Source organism: Corvus hawaiiensis, chromosome 3 (genome assembly GCF_020740725.1).
Source record: "Corvus hawaiiensis isolate bCorHaw1 chromosome 3, bCorHaw1.pri.cur, whole genome shotgun sequence".
NCBI lineage: Eukaryota > Metazoa > Chordata > Aves > Passeriformes > Corvidae > Corvus > Corvus hawaiiensis.
The window spans coordinates 100,077,172-100,092,534 of NC_063215.1; the positions used below are offsets into that span (position 1 = coordinate 100,077,172).

Sequence of the window (15,363 nt, forward strand, 5' to 3'; positions counted from 1 at the left end):
AATGTCATTATCATAATTTGAGAGCTTTTTAAAAAAATCAATGAAGGACAAAAAATCAATAAAGGAAATAGTTTAGAATCAGGCTGTATTTGTTTGCAGATTCATACTGAACTGACTCTTTCATTACACTTGGGACTGAGAGGACATTGTTCTAGGCACTTCATGGACAATGAAAGACCCTCTTTGCCCCCAGAAATTAATTTCTGTGCTTTGACTTTCAATGTTTTTTAAGCCAATGTGGCCTTAAATGTCCAGTTTCCAGCATATTAAAAAGAATGCATTGGTATCTGGTTTATTGAATGTAGTGTGTGGAGTTTAAATTTTCCAAATCCAAGCCAGATGTCCTTTGCATATCTTAAACCCAAACAACCAAAACAAAAAATCCAAAGCCCAAAAAACAACCACAATGAATAGAGCATGAGTAGAGAGTATGTCTTAACTTCTCCCCTGTCACTAGTGCTGGAGAAAGACTGCTTTGCAAGGCTTAAAAGATTTTTCAGCCTGTAAACTCACTTAATTCTCAGCCTTTCTCCAGGTTATCAATTATGAAAGATTTTGTGATAAAGTCTGGATGAGTGGAAGCTGGAGGAGGATACTCAATTTACTTCACGTCCTCTGTTGATCAGACAGTATTTCATCTTTGTGGAGGCAGCAGTCTGTAAGTGGAGGACTCTGCTTAAGGCTTCTGCCATAGATATATGATGATACTGAATCAGTTTTGCTTATATTGCAACCTATATTTATAAGAAGGTCAGTCTTCTATACTTCAAGGGGGAGAAAAAAATGTATAGAAGAATAACAGTGTAAGAGGATAGAGATTTTAATACCTTGAATTTCAGTCACTTCCTTTTCTTCATCCTGTATCTCAGATAAATAAACCTACAGACTGAAGTGCCATATTTTCATTGCTGGGTGCTTTTGTTTTTATATTTTGCAATATTTTCTTTCATCTCTGGATGGGTAACACAGGTTGTGAATTAACTGCAGTATTCAGAGGCTTCCAAATGCCAGTTTTGAGAGTTTCAAAGTCCATTTCCTTATGGACACAGCCATTCTCTTTTCAGGTTCAGTTTATGCTTAGGAGCAGACAGCTCACGTTTGCGTGGCTGCAGTCTCAGGTAAGTCACTTTGTGTCTTTGCCTCATATTTCTGGAGCCAAAAACACTTGGGAACACTGTGTAGGCTCTTAGATCTCTCTGCAGGTTGTCAGGTGTGAGGATCAGTGGCAGTCTAGACCTTGTAATCTCTGATGGATCAAGCTGACTCAGCCCAATTAACTTCCTCAATACGGTGCTGGCATGTCCCATGTGCTGCTAGAAGCTGGAAGCTCCTGGTCTGTGCTCTGTGTGCCTCTGAATAATTAAAGTAGGTGCTGCTATCTTAGTATTACCTCAAGTGTTGCACAAAAATACACTTTAGTATGAAAAGTAGTAAATGAGTGGTTGGTTCCTACCATATTTTTCCTGCTACATTGTTTATTTTAAAAGGCATTTGGTAAATTGCCTACTGTAAGTACTGTGCTATGGCATCTAAAAGGCAACAGAGACTTTTGCATCCAAGAAAAAAGAAAACACCAGCCAGGAAATTCTGTAGGTGGATAGGAATTGTAATAAAAATTCTATGTGGCTGTAATAAAATATGTGGAGAGTATATGTGCCACGTGCAGAACTCATTTTGTCATTTTAACCTCTAATTGGCTCTTTTATTCCATATTCCCTTATTCTCCCCAGTTCATTAGCAATTCACCAGAATTTCTACAGTACCTCTTGTGCCTTCTCTCTGGCTTACAAGGATTTTGGAAGCCTGTGCACTTTTTTCCTGAGCTTTTGCTTAGTCCTTCATCCCCAGAACACCCAAGACTGCCACCAGCTCTCATATTAATGTTCAGTGCTCAAAGTCTTTCAGCTTCTTCTGAATCTTTCTCTTTGAAGGAGTGACACTGTGACAAGAAATTTGATTTGTGATTAATGTCAGATTAAGCTCAGAGAGGCAGGTGAAGGCATCCAGCCAGGAAAAGGTACAAGGTGTAGTTGCACCTCCTGTGATGGAAGGGTGGCAGCTCTGTCACAGCTCTTGATCACGGGCAGCCAAAGGTTGGAGAAGTGGCTGGCACTCAATGGCATTGCCCAATGTCTTCAGCTTAGGAAAGGCTATGAAAGGGTCCCAGCCAAGTATTTCAGGTCTTTGTATCTTGTGTGAAGAGAGAGAAGGGTCAAGCTTCATGCATTACAACACACTGTCAGTTCTACTTTGTAAATACAAGCTTCAGGCTTTTAGGCTCATCTTACACAGACTACAGCTCTTTTGAGTCTCTGACATGGTTATCTTTGTAACAGTATTTACCTTTTTCCTGAGTATTGTATACAGAAACCTGGGAACTGTATTAGTCTTTTTACTACTACTTGATTTTACTCATGAAGTATACCGTGAAAAATGTTACTTTAAAATCTCAGTTTTAAAAGTACCACTTATGATAGAAAAATGCACAAAGCATCTCTTATGATAACTAAGTTAAAGAACTTTTCTTTGGTTGGAACATGCAAAGTACTTATGAAATGTATTGGTAGATCCATAGGTAGGCAGAACTTCCTGATGCATCAAGGACCATACTGACTTAAATTAAGGCTGAATTAGTAGTGCAGATGTCCTCCAGATTCCCTGCATAGACACATTTCCAGGCAGTGAATAGAGCAGAGTGTTATTCATTTATCCTTTTGAGGCTTCCACAGATCAAATCTGACATTCCTGGTCTGCCTTGAATCACTCTAAATTCTTCCATCCTTTTTCACTTTGCCCTGGTTTTTCTGTACCTGCATTCCATAAGCTGTAGGGCTCAGTTGTATTTTCTAATCACTTGCAAGTAAAGAAGTCAGCATTTGTCTGATATTGCTGGAGATGAATGGTGGGATAAGTAGCAACAGTAGCAGTGATGCAGAAGGGGATGTTAAAGAGTGGATGATGGAAGTGTCCAAACCAGGAATATGCTGGGGGGACCCTGGGCAACCAAGGCTCTGCAGGGCTTGAGGGTAGCATAAGTGAAAACTCAGCACTTAGTGTTGAGTTTGGTTTTCAGATATTTTAAAGGCAATAATTACTACAAGTCTGTAATTCAAATACACGATACGCTATTTAAATCCCATTTGGACAAATACTTTTATCAACCATATCTATGAACATGCATTGTTCATTTGTTTTACTGTCATCCTTGGGAACAAAGTATCTGCATTAAATTTATGTGCTAACAAACTAACACTATTTTCTGCAGTACATTCCATCTAAGAGTTTTAATGGACTGTAATCCTTCAGATTTTTATCATCCTTTTCCTCCTAGATATAAAAGCAATGAGCAAATATTATATGCCTTTTGTCACTTCTTTGAGGTGGTTAGCAAATACAAGGGATACAGTATCTGCAGTGAATTGATACACAATAATATTTACACATTTCAGAAATACTTTTATTAGTAGGTATGTTTTTCAAAAACACATGGAGCTGTGTGACTTTGGAAAAATAAGTTTGTGATTATTCTTCTGGTGCTTCCAGGCTATATTATGTGTTTCAGATATTCAGAAAGTGAATACTGTATTGCAGTCCTACTTTCATTTTGAATTATGGTTGAAAGTTACCTGCTTTGTAGTAGTGCTGTTTTGCTCAGTAAAAACATTTGAGTTTTTTAAATAAAAACTGTCCTAGATCACTAACGCTGACTGGTTCTACCTTGGATGGAAAGCAAGTTTTCTGTTATAGAATCCATTAATATTAGGAAACTGATGTTTTAGATAGGATGCTGATGGTGTGGGGGGAGGTGGCGATGGCTGCTGATGCCAGTGAAATTTCCCAGTTGAAGCTCAGTGAGAAAGTCAAGGAAGATGGGTTTTTAAAAAAAAGTTTCCTCTTAGAGGTGAGGAAGCAGCAGAGTTTCTCACCACCTGTTAAAGACCAGATGCAATTAGCAAGAAGAGCTGCCTTGTGTAAAAACTTGGATAGCAATTGGAATGCATAATTCTAACATCACACTAAGGGAAATTGAACCTCAGTGTTTCCTTTGGTTAAATCCTTTGCTTTACAAAGAGTAAAGATGCTTATAAATGAGGAATTCCTTTTGCTTCAACCAGTTCAACTTGACCCTGAAATCAGAGCTCCTGTATTTCAATAGAGAGTAAGGAAAGCACTTCTGTAAGCCAGTCAGACAGCTGTGAATTGTGATCTACTTTGGATTTACAGGCAACTGATTCACAAGATCTGATAGGAAGATGCCAGTTCTGAGGTTTGTATCTGAGATACCCAGAGCTGAGGAAAAACCAGGAGTCAGCTCCCAAAACACAAGGCTTTGTGAGCACATGAGCTTTAGAAATGAGTTTGAACATAATATAATATTCTGGTGTACCACAGATTGAGACCAGTTTATAGCACTTCCTCTGGTAGGGTTTTAAGCTCCTCACAGAACAGCTCTGCTGAGAACCACGTTTCCCACATTAGTACTGAGCTCTTTCAAAAGTCAACCTGCTGCTTTATTCTTGAGGTCCTAGAATTGAGGGTTTTAGATATCCCCAGATTTTGGTAATCTCTATTTTTTCATTTTGAGTTGTGAAGCATGAAATTTTCAGGTTTTTGCACTGTCTGTAATAATTACGTTTGTATTTATAAAGTCGTACAAAAAAATATTATCTGAGATGTATGTGGAGATGAACTACCAGATCCTCAAGTACTCATGCGTGGAAGAAGCTTTTTTAGGTACAAATATTGTAAAGTCTGGTGGGGTAAAAACCCTTAAATCCCAGCAGGTGTTTTGTTGCTGGAGACCTGTTAGAGATTTGTAGCCACGCAGCAATATTTTGTAAGAAATGCCTGACAACCAAAGGATGAAGGAAGAGCTTGGTGCTGGGGGGGACAAGCCCTTTGCCAGGAGCTAATGAGGGCTGAAGTGAGTTTGAAAAGCACTCCGAATGACCCCCGGTGCTGTTTTCAGTCTCCCGCCTCCCTCGGCTCTTTCCCTTTCCAAAAGGCGGTGCCAAGGTGATGCCACTCGTGCTCTCCACGTGGAAAGGCTGGCGCGGAGCCCGCGGATGGCGCAGCCCCGGTAGGCGCCGGCAGGTGAAGCTGCGGCGCTCGGCTCAGCCCCGAGCCCCGAGCCCGATCCGCGGGGGCTGGGAGCGAGGGCGGGGAGCGGCCCGGGGCTCCCGCGGCGGCAGAAGGAGCAGGGAGGAGCCGCCGGGCGCTGCCAGAGCCCGGACCTGCCGCGGGGAGGGGCGGCCCCGGCTCCCGGCGCTCTCCGCTCGGGGCCAGTGTTGGGGCGAGCGGAGCAGCGGCTCCGGCTGCGGGGAGAGCGGGCGCGGAGCCGCGGGATACCTGGATCGAGACAGGGCTGCCGCCTCCTTCCTGCCCATCTGCCCCGGCTGGTGAGTGGCGAGAGGCTGGGTTGCTTCGGACCTGGCCGTGCCTTCGGAAAGCGTGAGGATGGAGGTTTAACTTAGTGTGTATTTACACCGCAGTGCAACTTTGTAATGCAAGTGGGCTCCTGGGCTTGTGAGAGACTTTTCAGCTGGGTAGAAATGCCGGAGAGCTTAGCGCAGGACCCTGCCAGCGCTGAAGAGCATGGTGAGAAAGCAAAACACCCCGGGCTCGAGATCCGGCTCTTTGAGCAGATGCGCTGTGATAAAAGTGCTGTACGAGCTTTATCATTTGACCTTCAGAGCGCGGCTCATGCTTGGGAAATGAAGCGGCAAACAACCAAAAAAAATTACTTCTCCCATGTTCAGCTTTCAAAGAAAATTATTGCTGGACCAGTAGGGTAAAAGTGCTTTGCTGTGTTTTCTGTAGCCAAATGCAAGGAATGCTCTGTGTTTATCAAATAGGTGTGACTGCCAATGTGTACCTGCCTGATGTGCCCTGGCATTCTCACTCTTTGCCTTCTGTAATGTACTGTAGTGGTACAATTATATTAGTACTTCTGTTAAAATAGGAAGAAAAATGCTAATATTAGTAACAATTCTTGTTACTATGTTTAAACATAGCTTTTAAATTTGGACAGAAAAAAAATTGATTCTAAGCAGACTGTGGAGAGGTTTCTAAACCTCTTATGTAACACTGATAGAACCAGGGTGATGGTAGGTATAGCTGGGGCTGTAGTTAAGGAGTGTTGCTTTTATGTCCCTTTACAGCTGTAATAATTTCAATGTTAATCCCACAGCATGATGAAGTAAAAACCTGTGAAACTTTCAATGCAAGTAACTCTTCTTACAGCCAGAAAGAGACATATTTTGGTTTTTCCCCCTTCTGCGTAAGCAGGATTAGAGCTATTTTGGATCAGAATATTTGCAATTACAAAAACTTTAAAGTCTTTCATATGGTAATAGAAGTCAGTAAGTAGTATGAATTAAGATTTAGGGTGATGACAGTGAGGCAGTTGTAAGCAATGTTTGGGGGTTTTTTTAACAGCTTTCTGGGCTCTTAAACTGTTCTGAGGTATACCTGCTTTCCAGCACTACACACATTTTTTCTTGAAGTAGTATGGTTCCAATAATTTCTCATAGTAGCTGTGTTTCATTCCAAAATTCAGAGTATTTGAAGCTTTTTCAGGCTTTAATACTTTTTTTTTTTATTTTCCCTAAATAGTTATGATTTTAAATTTTTTTTTTAATTAAAACTTTAGAATCATACAAAACTTTGGAAGAGAATTCAGAGCTTCTTGTTGTCTTCTATCTATAGTCTAATTATATCTATTGTAGATTTTTACTTTAAAAGGACTTTGTAGTTAAAGTACTGCTATTGATATCTGTACTTGGAGCCCTGCAAATGATTTCTGGGAATGGTCTGCAGTTGTTTTGCTGTCTGTGCCAGGAGAAGTAACTTTAGCTTAAAAGCAAAGCAAAATCTGTTTCTGAGGGTCTGAAGAATCCTTGTTTTCCCACCCTTTGCAGTCTTTCCCAGCTCCATTACCCCATAGCTGTCGCTGCTGGGTCCATTCTTGTGCCAGCTTGGCGACGCTGGTTTGCCAGTGCCCATCTGTACGTGAGCTGTGGTGCTGGCACGGTGACATCTGGAAACTCCCTGTCACAGGAATTGCGGTTCCCGAGCCAGCCTGCGACACAGGAAATGAATTCATGGAGTCTCAGGTTCAGGACAGGACAGCTTCACAACCTCACAGGCTGTGGAGAGGGATGGCAGGGACAGCTGGCTCTCAAAACACTTGGAGGAGGGGAAATTTCCCTTCTACAAGCCTCTTCTGCTTCGTAATTGTCTGCTAACTACTACCTTAGGGAACAAGGACTTAGATTGATGAAAATCTGCTTGTTAATAGGGTGACATTACTTGAGAAAATGGGTATTTATAGACTGTGCAGAAAATAAGCTGACCGTAGTGGCCTTTCTCAAAAATAGGAGTTGTGTTGTACCAATCTTCGAAGTGAAATGGCTGATAGATTAATAAATATATCAGGTAAACTTGCTTGTGGATGAAATAAGAATTTGAGACTTCCTGAAGCTGAAATGCATGTATTTAATATACTTGAAATACCTGGGGGGAAAAAGGAAAGCACAGGGATGGCTTGTTCTGGGAAGTGCCTGTGTTTTGTACAGAGAAAGCTTTTCAGGGAAGACCTAGGGGTTAACAGCTGAAATGGAAAAGAAAGAATCAAGGTATTGAGAGAAAACAAGCACCATGTATGATAGCATTGGAGTAAGAGCTGGAGAATGTGAAAAATGTCTAGCTGAGAGCCAAAATGGAGATCAACAACCATAAAACATTAAAAAGCAGTTTGACTTGCTAAAGACCATTGCAGTGATAGGTAAGTAGACATCTCCCATGAAATGCAGTATCAAACACCAGGCACCACCTGTTACTCCTCTGAGCACTGAGAAAAAGCAAAGATACAAAGAATTCCGGTAATGTGAAGGAGGAGCAAACCCTCCTTAAGAGTGGCTGTGCACTGGCTGGCACAGCAGGCGAAGCCTGGAGAGGATTTAACTGAGTTTACAGACTGTAAGACCATGTAACCCATCGGCCACTTTGGAAAACTTCAGCGTCTTAAAGGACTTGCATGGCCATTATGGTATTTCATCTGCAAGGAGCCTTAACAGGTAGTGCTGGGAGTGTTAAATGTTGCTTATTTCAGAAATGCACTGCTTCTAGAATCCAGGTGGTTTAGATGAATTTTAACATGAAAAGATGTTTTTGTTACTTTGGACATCATGTTCATCTCAGAACGATGATGCTTCGTAGCTGACAGGTCTGCAAAGTCCATAAAGCCTAGACTGGCCCAGCTGGCTGAGTGATGCAATGCTGACTACAGCTGAAAAGCGTTAGATAACTTTGAAATGAAATTGGAATTTTGTCCTACCTTAAATGAAAAATATAAAGCCTGACAGCAGTTTAGTTTTGGTTTTGTGCATGCTACATATTTTGGGTATTTTTTTTCTTATATGGTTAAAACAGCCCTCAACACTTGGCTGTTCTCTGTTGTCTTCTAAATATCTATAAATTATCTGTACTAATATACTAGGTTGTACTAAATTTCCACTACGTCATTCCTTCTTGGATTTGCACTTCTGTCATTCCCAATTGCAGGCATTATGAGTCCAGATGGGATTTGTTGAATCAATGTTTTTTAAGTCTGGTTGGGGGTTTTTTGTTGGGTTTTTTGTTGGTGTTTTTTTTGTTTGTTTTGGATTTTTCTTTTTATGAAACTTAAAGAAAAATTCTTTCAGTTGCAGCCAAAGGAACAGGTGAACTTAATCCAAGTTTTAAAAGAACATGCTAGTTGGAGAGCACCAAATCCTACGTAGTTTGTGTGGTACACCATTAGTTTATTTCCTGAAGGGCTTGCAATGCAGATGGCAGCTGTCTGCTGGGTGAGTTGTGTTCGCTGTTAACTCTACAAATAATAGATGGATTACTCCATAAAACTGTCACGAAGGAACATCGCTGCTCAGACCATGGTACATTCCAGATATGACACTCTTCCAAGACTTGTTTTGAACTGCGTGGCTCAAGTGCTTTCTGAGCAGTTACTGCTATCAAGAGTGCAGTAATTAAAGACAATTCTGGTTTTCTTCCTTTAGCAGTCCAGCTGGCATAATTTCTAAAGAGATGATCATGTTTAAGATACCTTGTGTTTAGCTGGAGATGTGGGTACCTTAGTGGGATGTATTAAACATGTAGATTAACACTTTTTCTAATTGTATTTAATCTTCTGTTAAGTAGGGCTGCCTGCATTAAAACCTGTATTTTCTACAACTTCATTATTCAGAATACCTGTCCACTGCTTCAAAGCTTTTCAAAGCTTCAAAGCTTTTCATTGTCATAAATCTGAAAACCCCGTTCTCCTGGAGAATACCAGATCCTAAAGCAGTGTGAGGAGTGCAGCAAAAATAAACTTCAACGTTGAAAGAATTCAGAATTCTCAAAGACTGAATTTTCAAAGATTCTTGTTTTTAGATTTTTTTTCATTATCAGCATGTTCTTAGATTTCCCATGCCCGTGTCATTTTAAAAATTGTACTATGCTTTTACTTGTCACATTTTAATTGGCTTATTTATTCATCCTCTAAAAAAGAGACTCAGTTAACTATTTCATTGGGACATTATTACATCTAAGTTCCCAGTCACTGCGATTACGGCAGAGGAGACAAAATGCAGCGGAGAGATAAGAATATAATCTAAGAATATATTTTGGTGTGACAGCTGCAGGTGAAGTTTTGCTGTCAGTGGTTCATAGTCAATTCTGTAGAGAGGGACACAAATGAAGTACCACAGTACAGATTTTTTAATACCCTCAAACCCGAGTGAAACAAAACTCAGATGCCATTAGCCTTGTCAAATTCAATGACTCTCTTACATTTGTTTAAAAAATAGAAAAGCTACCAAACCAAATGAAAATGTACAGCCCTGCTCACATTCTAGACAATTGGGTTGAGTCCCAGTTCTTAGCTATGACTGAATAAAATATTTAATCAGATGTCTACCTTAGCATGCAAAGTAGTCTTGGTTTAATGTGTCATTGAAAGAATTTCAAGGCAAGCAGGTGCTTCCATTGCCTCTCTCAAAGACTCCATAAAAATGGACAGAACTCAAAGAGTTCCTCAAGCCTTAAGAAAAAAGAAAGAATCAGCTCTATCTCTTAAAATTTTTAGAGTTTGAAATGGTTCATGAATTGCTTGTTCAACAGGAGAACAAAAGCAGAATTATATCTTGTGGTACTGATGATGATCTTTTCTTCAAATGTAGTAGTTCTAAAAAGTTTCTGAACAAAAGGTACACAGGTAGATATTGTATCTGTGGGGGAAAAAAAGCATTTTATCTTAGATCGTATTAAATGGAGGCTGCTGAGCTGTGTGGACAGAAGTTACAATTTCCATGTCATTCCCTGTTCTCAAGGGGCACAGATACACTGAAGGGCCAAGCCCATGTGTCTGTGCTGGGATTGCCCAGCTGCTGCAGGCACAAGCTTGGGCATCTGTGTTTGGCACATGTGTGCCTGGCACAGAGACGTGTGGTTTCCTTCATGAAGTGGTTGAAAACAGCTACTAAAAATTATGTTGCAAGTGTCCTAAAGCAAAAGGATGGTGTGTCTGTCTTCCTGAAATGTCAGATACTTGCAGTCTTTCTGTCCCTTCTTTGATCAGTCTACAGCAGTTTCAAGTGATAATATGGATGGGTCTGACTAACGTAGAAACAAGTGTAACAGCATCACTGTGCAGCCTCTTATGTGAGTGAATGTGAAAATAAGCTGCCAGAAATTCCTGAGATGTTACCAGGCACCTGGAGAGGAGCTTTCTCTGCCTTGGTGTCCGGCTCTCGCTCTGTCCACTGAGGTTTGACGTTGACTGCAGTGGGGGAGAAAACCAGACTGCTCAAACACAGTGGAATTTCACGTAACTAATATGTCTCTTCAGACCAAACTGAAGCGTAGCCAGCCACTTGAATTTGCTCTCTGTGCTCAGCAGAAAGTCCTCCTTGGGCTTGACTTGCCTGGGCCAGGGGAGGGGGTACCCAGCAAGAATGTGTGGAATTGAAGGCTGGAAAAATTTGCTTGTCAAAGCAGCATATTCTCCTGTTCTGAGTGGTTATCTAAATGCAAGTGATTTCCCAGGGCATCTGGCTCTGCACATGATCTAGAACAAATAGCAGAGGATTAATTTTCGTTTCAGAAGTGGAGGATTTAGCTCTGTCTCAGGGAGATGCTGCATGGGGGGCTGTCAGGGGGAGCATTCCAGTCAGCAAAGCACTTTCTGCTCAGAATTAGCATTCAGGCAATTAAATAGCTCAGCTGGCTGGGCAGGCTTAACTCTCTGAGCACTCAGCAAAGGTATCAGGGAAGAAAATGAGTTAGAAACTTCCTTGCTTATCTGCTTTAATCTGTATGTTGTGTCTTTCTGCAAAGTTCAGTGTCTGTAATGCGAGCCTTGCAATTTGGACTTGCAATGCTGTTAATTAAATACGGTATTAAAATGTCAAAGCAGTTGTAATTAACTGATTCTGTTTTTTCAGCAAGTGTTGATTTATTCTACTAAGTAGTACATAATTAGTGTTTTACTTCCTCTTTCTCCTCCTGCCTCCCCCAGGCCCATGTAAATTGGGTAGCAAACTCTTATCTGAGTGTGGTGTTTGACCTTTCATGTTATTTGTCAAAATAATGATCTCCAACTTACCTTTATATCTTACTAAAACAAGGTTATAGTTAAGATGGGAGAAATTGGCTGCTGTGAGCACCTCACACAAGTTTTGATCTTGAGCTGTGGTCACTTCTATGATGTTAATAGTTCTCGTTTACCTACATATTGCTTGAAAAACTTCAGGAGAAAATCTTCTAATATCCTTTATTGACAGCATAGTACATTATGTACTGCCTTTAGAATACGTGTCACTGAGAAGCAAGAGCTTCTCAATCAGCAGTAACTTAATCCTGGGATTATTCTTTTGTCAACTTGGGAAAAACATGTGGTTGTAGTCCATCTTTTTAGTATTTATAACAGTTCATTTTGAGCTTCTGCTAAAGATCTAGTCTACTATTCAGAAACTTTGATATGTCTGCTGAAGTGGCTTGATTTATTCAAATAAGGCATTTCAAAAGAATTTCTTTATAAACATGAATATGCCTCGTTTTCAATAGAGATTGGAAAGGAGATTACTAAAACCAGCACATTAATGGTTATTAAACAATATCTACTGTGTGGGCCTGTCTCCTGCAGGTTTGCAAAGCACACAGGTAAATTGCAGTGCAAGGTGTGGATGGTTATGCCGTTTACACGAAAATCTGTTTTTATATATAGTGGATATAACTCAGTCTTGTGCACAATGAGCTTGTTCTGTGCATCTCAGCCATTACTTGTTAGCTGTGACACAGACACTGTCAAATCTCTGTTCATTTGACTTACAATTTGGTTTACTCACTGGGAATTTACATAACTTCACTCTTAATATTTTGTTGAACAAATTTAAGTACTTTGAAGCATTCCTGGCAGTGTGTGTGTGACTCCTTTCTGGTCCCCTGTGTTGTGAAGGGCGAAGCTCAGAGCAGAGTTTTACTCACTTTAATCTAAAGTTATTTTTGAGCATCTGAAAACGCTGCAGCTCTCTAAACTTTGCTTTATTTGTTTCCTCAGGAACATCACGTATCCACTGAGAACTTGGAGCATGGCTATGAGCAACGTCACTGACTCTGTGGTCCTGAGCAACGGCAGCATCTTGTCAAATGCTGCTGGCCCAGGGGTTGTTGCAGCGAATGACGGAGACATCACAGTCCAACAGCTCCCATCCAAGGAAACACCAAGAACAAAACCAAGTCCAAATGGCTGCCTGCAACTTAATGGTACAATCAAACCATCCTTTCTGCCTTCAGACAACCAAAGAACTCAGCAGATGTTGTCGCAATGCTGCCACCCTTGTCCATACCATCATTCTTTAAGTAGCCATAACAGCAAGCAAGAATGTCATTCAGTGGTTGGCAGCTCAGCACCATCTCCTATGACCTCGTGCTGCATGCAGCCACACGCTGAGTACTCAGCCTCTATTTGCCAAAAACACACCCCTGTCTATCAGCCTGCCTGCTGTCTTCAGCCCTCCCCATCCTTCTGCCTTCACCATCAGTGGCCTGACCATTTCCAGCATCAGCCTGTGCAGCAACACATGGCCAGGATAAGGTAAGGAGGTTGCATTATTTCTTAGTTGTCAGGATGGGTAGTCTTTCCCAGAACTATTCCATTTTCTTACAAAAGTAGAAGATCTGAAAGGAAGATGAACCAAATTTCTTCCCCAGTGATTTTACAGGTTAATCTTTGATGCATTACCAAGTTATTATTTCCTTAAGAAACCAAGTCAGATTAATTTTGCTGGGCTCCATGAATATTCCTGAAGTGAATTAGTTCTTTCTTGGGGGACAAAAAAAAGGCTGGCTTTTTTTTTTTTCATATTGGGGATTGTTTGGTAGCTCATTAGCTCTTTTACAAGACACAGAGTGTACCTCTGCTGTGTAAAACAAACCAATACAGAGATAGCTAAGAATACACTGAAAGATCTGGTATGTCTGCATAGTCCAATGAAAACACGTATTTCCTTAAAAAGATACATTGAAAAACACTTGCAACAGTCCTGTTCTCAAGTGTACAGGGTGTTTTTTCTCTGTTGGGTCAGCAGGTACAGTGGGTTGCCCTCATGTCTTTTCAGTGTAGGTCATCTGCTAAACTTCAAATTCGTGTTCAGATTCAGAAATTCTGGATTGTTACAGGTTGTAATCCTTTCTCTTCTCCACTTCGTATGAACCTGCCTCTTTGTTAGCTTTGGAGTTCCAGTGACAGTAGTCCTAGCTTCAAGGAACAACAAACAGAAGAAAAACCTTCTACAGCCTTCTGGTCCTGGGCAAAATCAGTCAATTAAGAGGCAGTTTCTAAAATCCAAATTCCCCATTGAAGGAAGATACTTTGAAGCTTTTAAGCAGGGTTAATTTCTTTTTTCTGAGTTGCAGCTGGGCCAAACGGGGTGGATTTTCATGGGAGCATTAAAAACTATCCTTCTCCCTGTTCTCCAACATCTGCAACCTTGTTCAAGAACTTGGAGCTACAAGTGTTTCTCAGTCAGTTATAGTGATTTTGTCTTGATGAAATATATGAACTAATTTTAAACTCCTAAAAATACCAGACTGGGAAAAGCATTTAATGTGGAAAAACTCAAAGTGAATAAAGCGTTTTTCCCCTAAGGTAAAAGCAGATGAAAATAGGGATGATGATAATACAGAGTGCAAATCAGCTTTCTCCTGCCAGTTATTCCACTTACGAATGGAAAAAATCTGAGTTGTCAGAACTGCTTACAATCAGAGATGTTTTTTCCACCCCATACTTGTTTAACTGTCAAGCAAAGATACTGTATAATTTTGTATGCAAAGGTATGCAGGAAGTTGAACTATTGTAGGATCAGCCATACTTTTCAAACTGTCGGAATGGTTGCACTGATTTCACGGTTTTTCTCCCTGTGCAGCAGGGCTGTTAAACTTCATCTGTATTCCAAAGTCATGAGGAAGGGAACAAATGCCGTCCATAGTCTGGGCTTCTGGTTTTAGTGTAGAAATAAAAACAGTGAGAATTTCTTCTGGATACGGTAAAATAATGTTTTCTGTCATGCTTCACAAATACAAAAACTGTTGGAACTGCTCTGATTGGGCTCTTGAGCCAAGATGCTGGTTTTCATCTTGCACTTCCTTGCCATACCGTACACTTCTACAAAAACATACAGAAATTATGAATAGTGACTTATGATAAATGGTTTGTCTTACTGCTAGCAGTCAAAACAACGATGCAATAAGCTATATAAAGCTATATGTGTTAGCAAACTCTGCACATCCCTATCAAATGATTACTGGACTGCTTCCATACCTTTTCACTCCTTGAACTGCCCATGGCTACATTAGTGGACAGTGTATACATCTCACTGTGACTTAGCATGGAACCAAAGACTTCTTTTCTCTCTCCATACTCAACAAGGTGTGTCTAAATACAGTCGTCTCTCATTGCATTGTGAAGTTATCACCCAGAGAGGCCACTGTCAGTGTAGACATGTTGAGAGACGGTAAAAACTGGGAGCAACTGCATGCAGCATTGCAGGTGGATGGATGTGCACTGAGGAAGAAGCAAACTGCCTCATTTGTAGCTACTTGGCAATGCTATAAAAGATAGGTGATAAATGTGTATTCATTTTTTACATGCTCGGGTGAGTTCCTGTAAACAGAAAAGTATCACTTAGGTGTGTGATATTTTAATGTGATCGTTGTTCCACACTCTAATTTTATTGCAGTTTGAGCTTATAATATGCACAGCAGCTTCTTCTCCAGGTATTTTTATTACAAGGTTCGTTGGAAATCATCCAGCTGTATAAA

At 40.7% G+C, this 15,363-nt stretch overlaps 1 protein-coding gene across 6 annotated transcripts in view; it reads left to right on the top strand.

Annotated features, from left to right (window-relative positions):
* DISP1 (dispatched RND transporter family member 1) overlaps positions 1 to 15,363 on the top strand; it is an 89,482-nt gene that overhangs the window by 43,881 nt on the left and 30,238 nt on the right. For 2 of the 6 annotated variants that reach the window (XM_048298657.1, XM_048298652.1), the window contains exon 2: positions 12,602 to 13,138. In XM_048298657.1, coding sequence (XP_048154614.1) covers positions 12,633 to 13,138 — 506 coding nt within the window. In that variant the 5' untranslated portion in view covers positions 12,602 to 12,632. Of the gene's footprint in view, positions 1 to 5,241; positions 5,474 to 7,983; positions 8,079 to 12,601; positions 13,139 to 15,363 lie in introns of those variants that run through there. The other 4 variants (XM_048298653.1, XM_048298654.1, XM_048298651.1 and 1 more) reach the window with 4 other exon arrangements.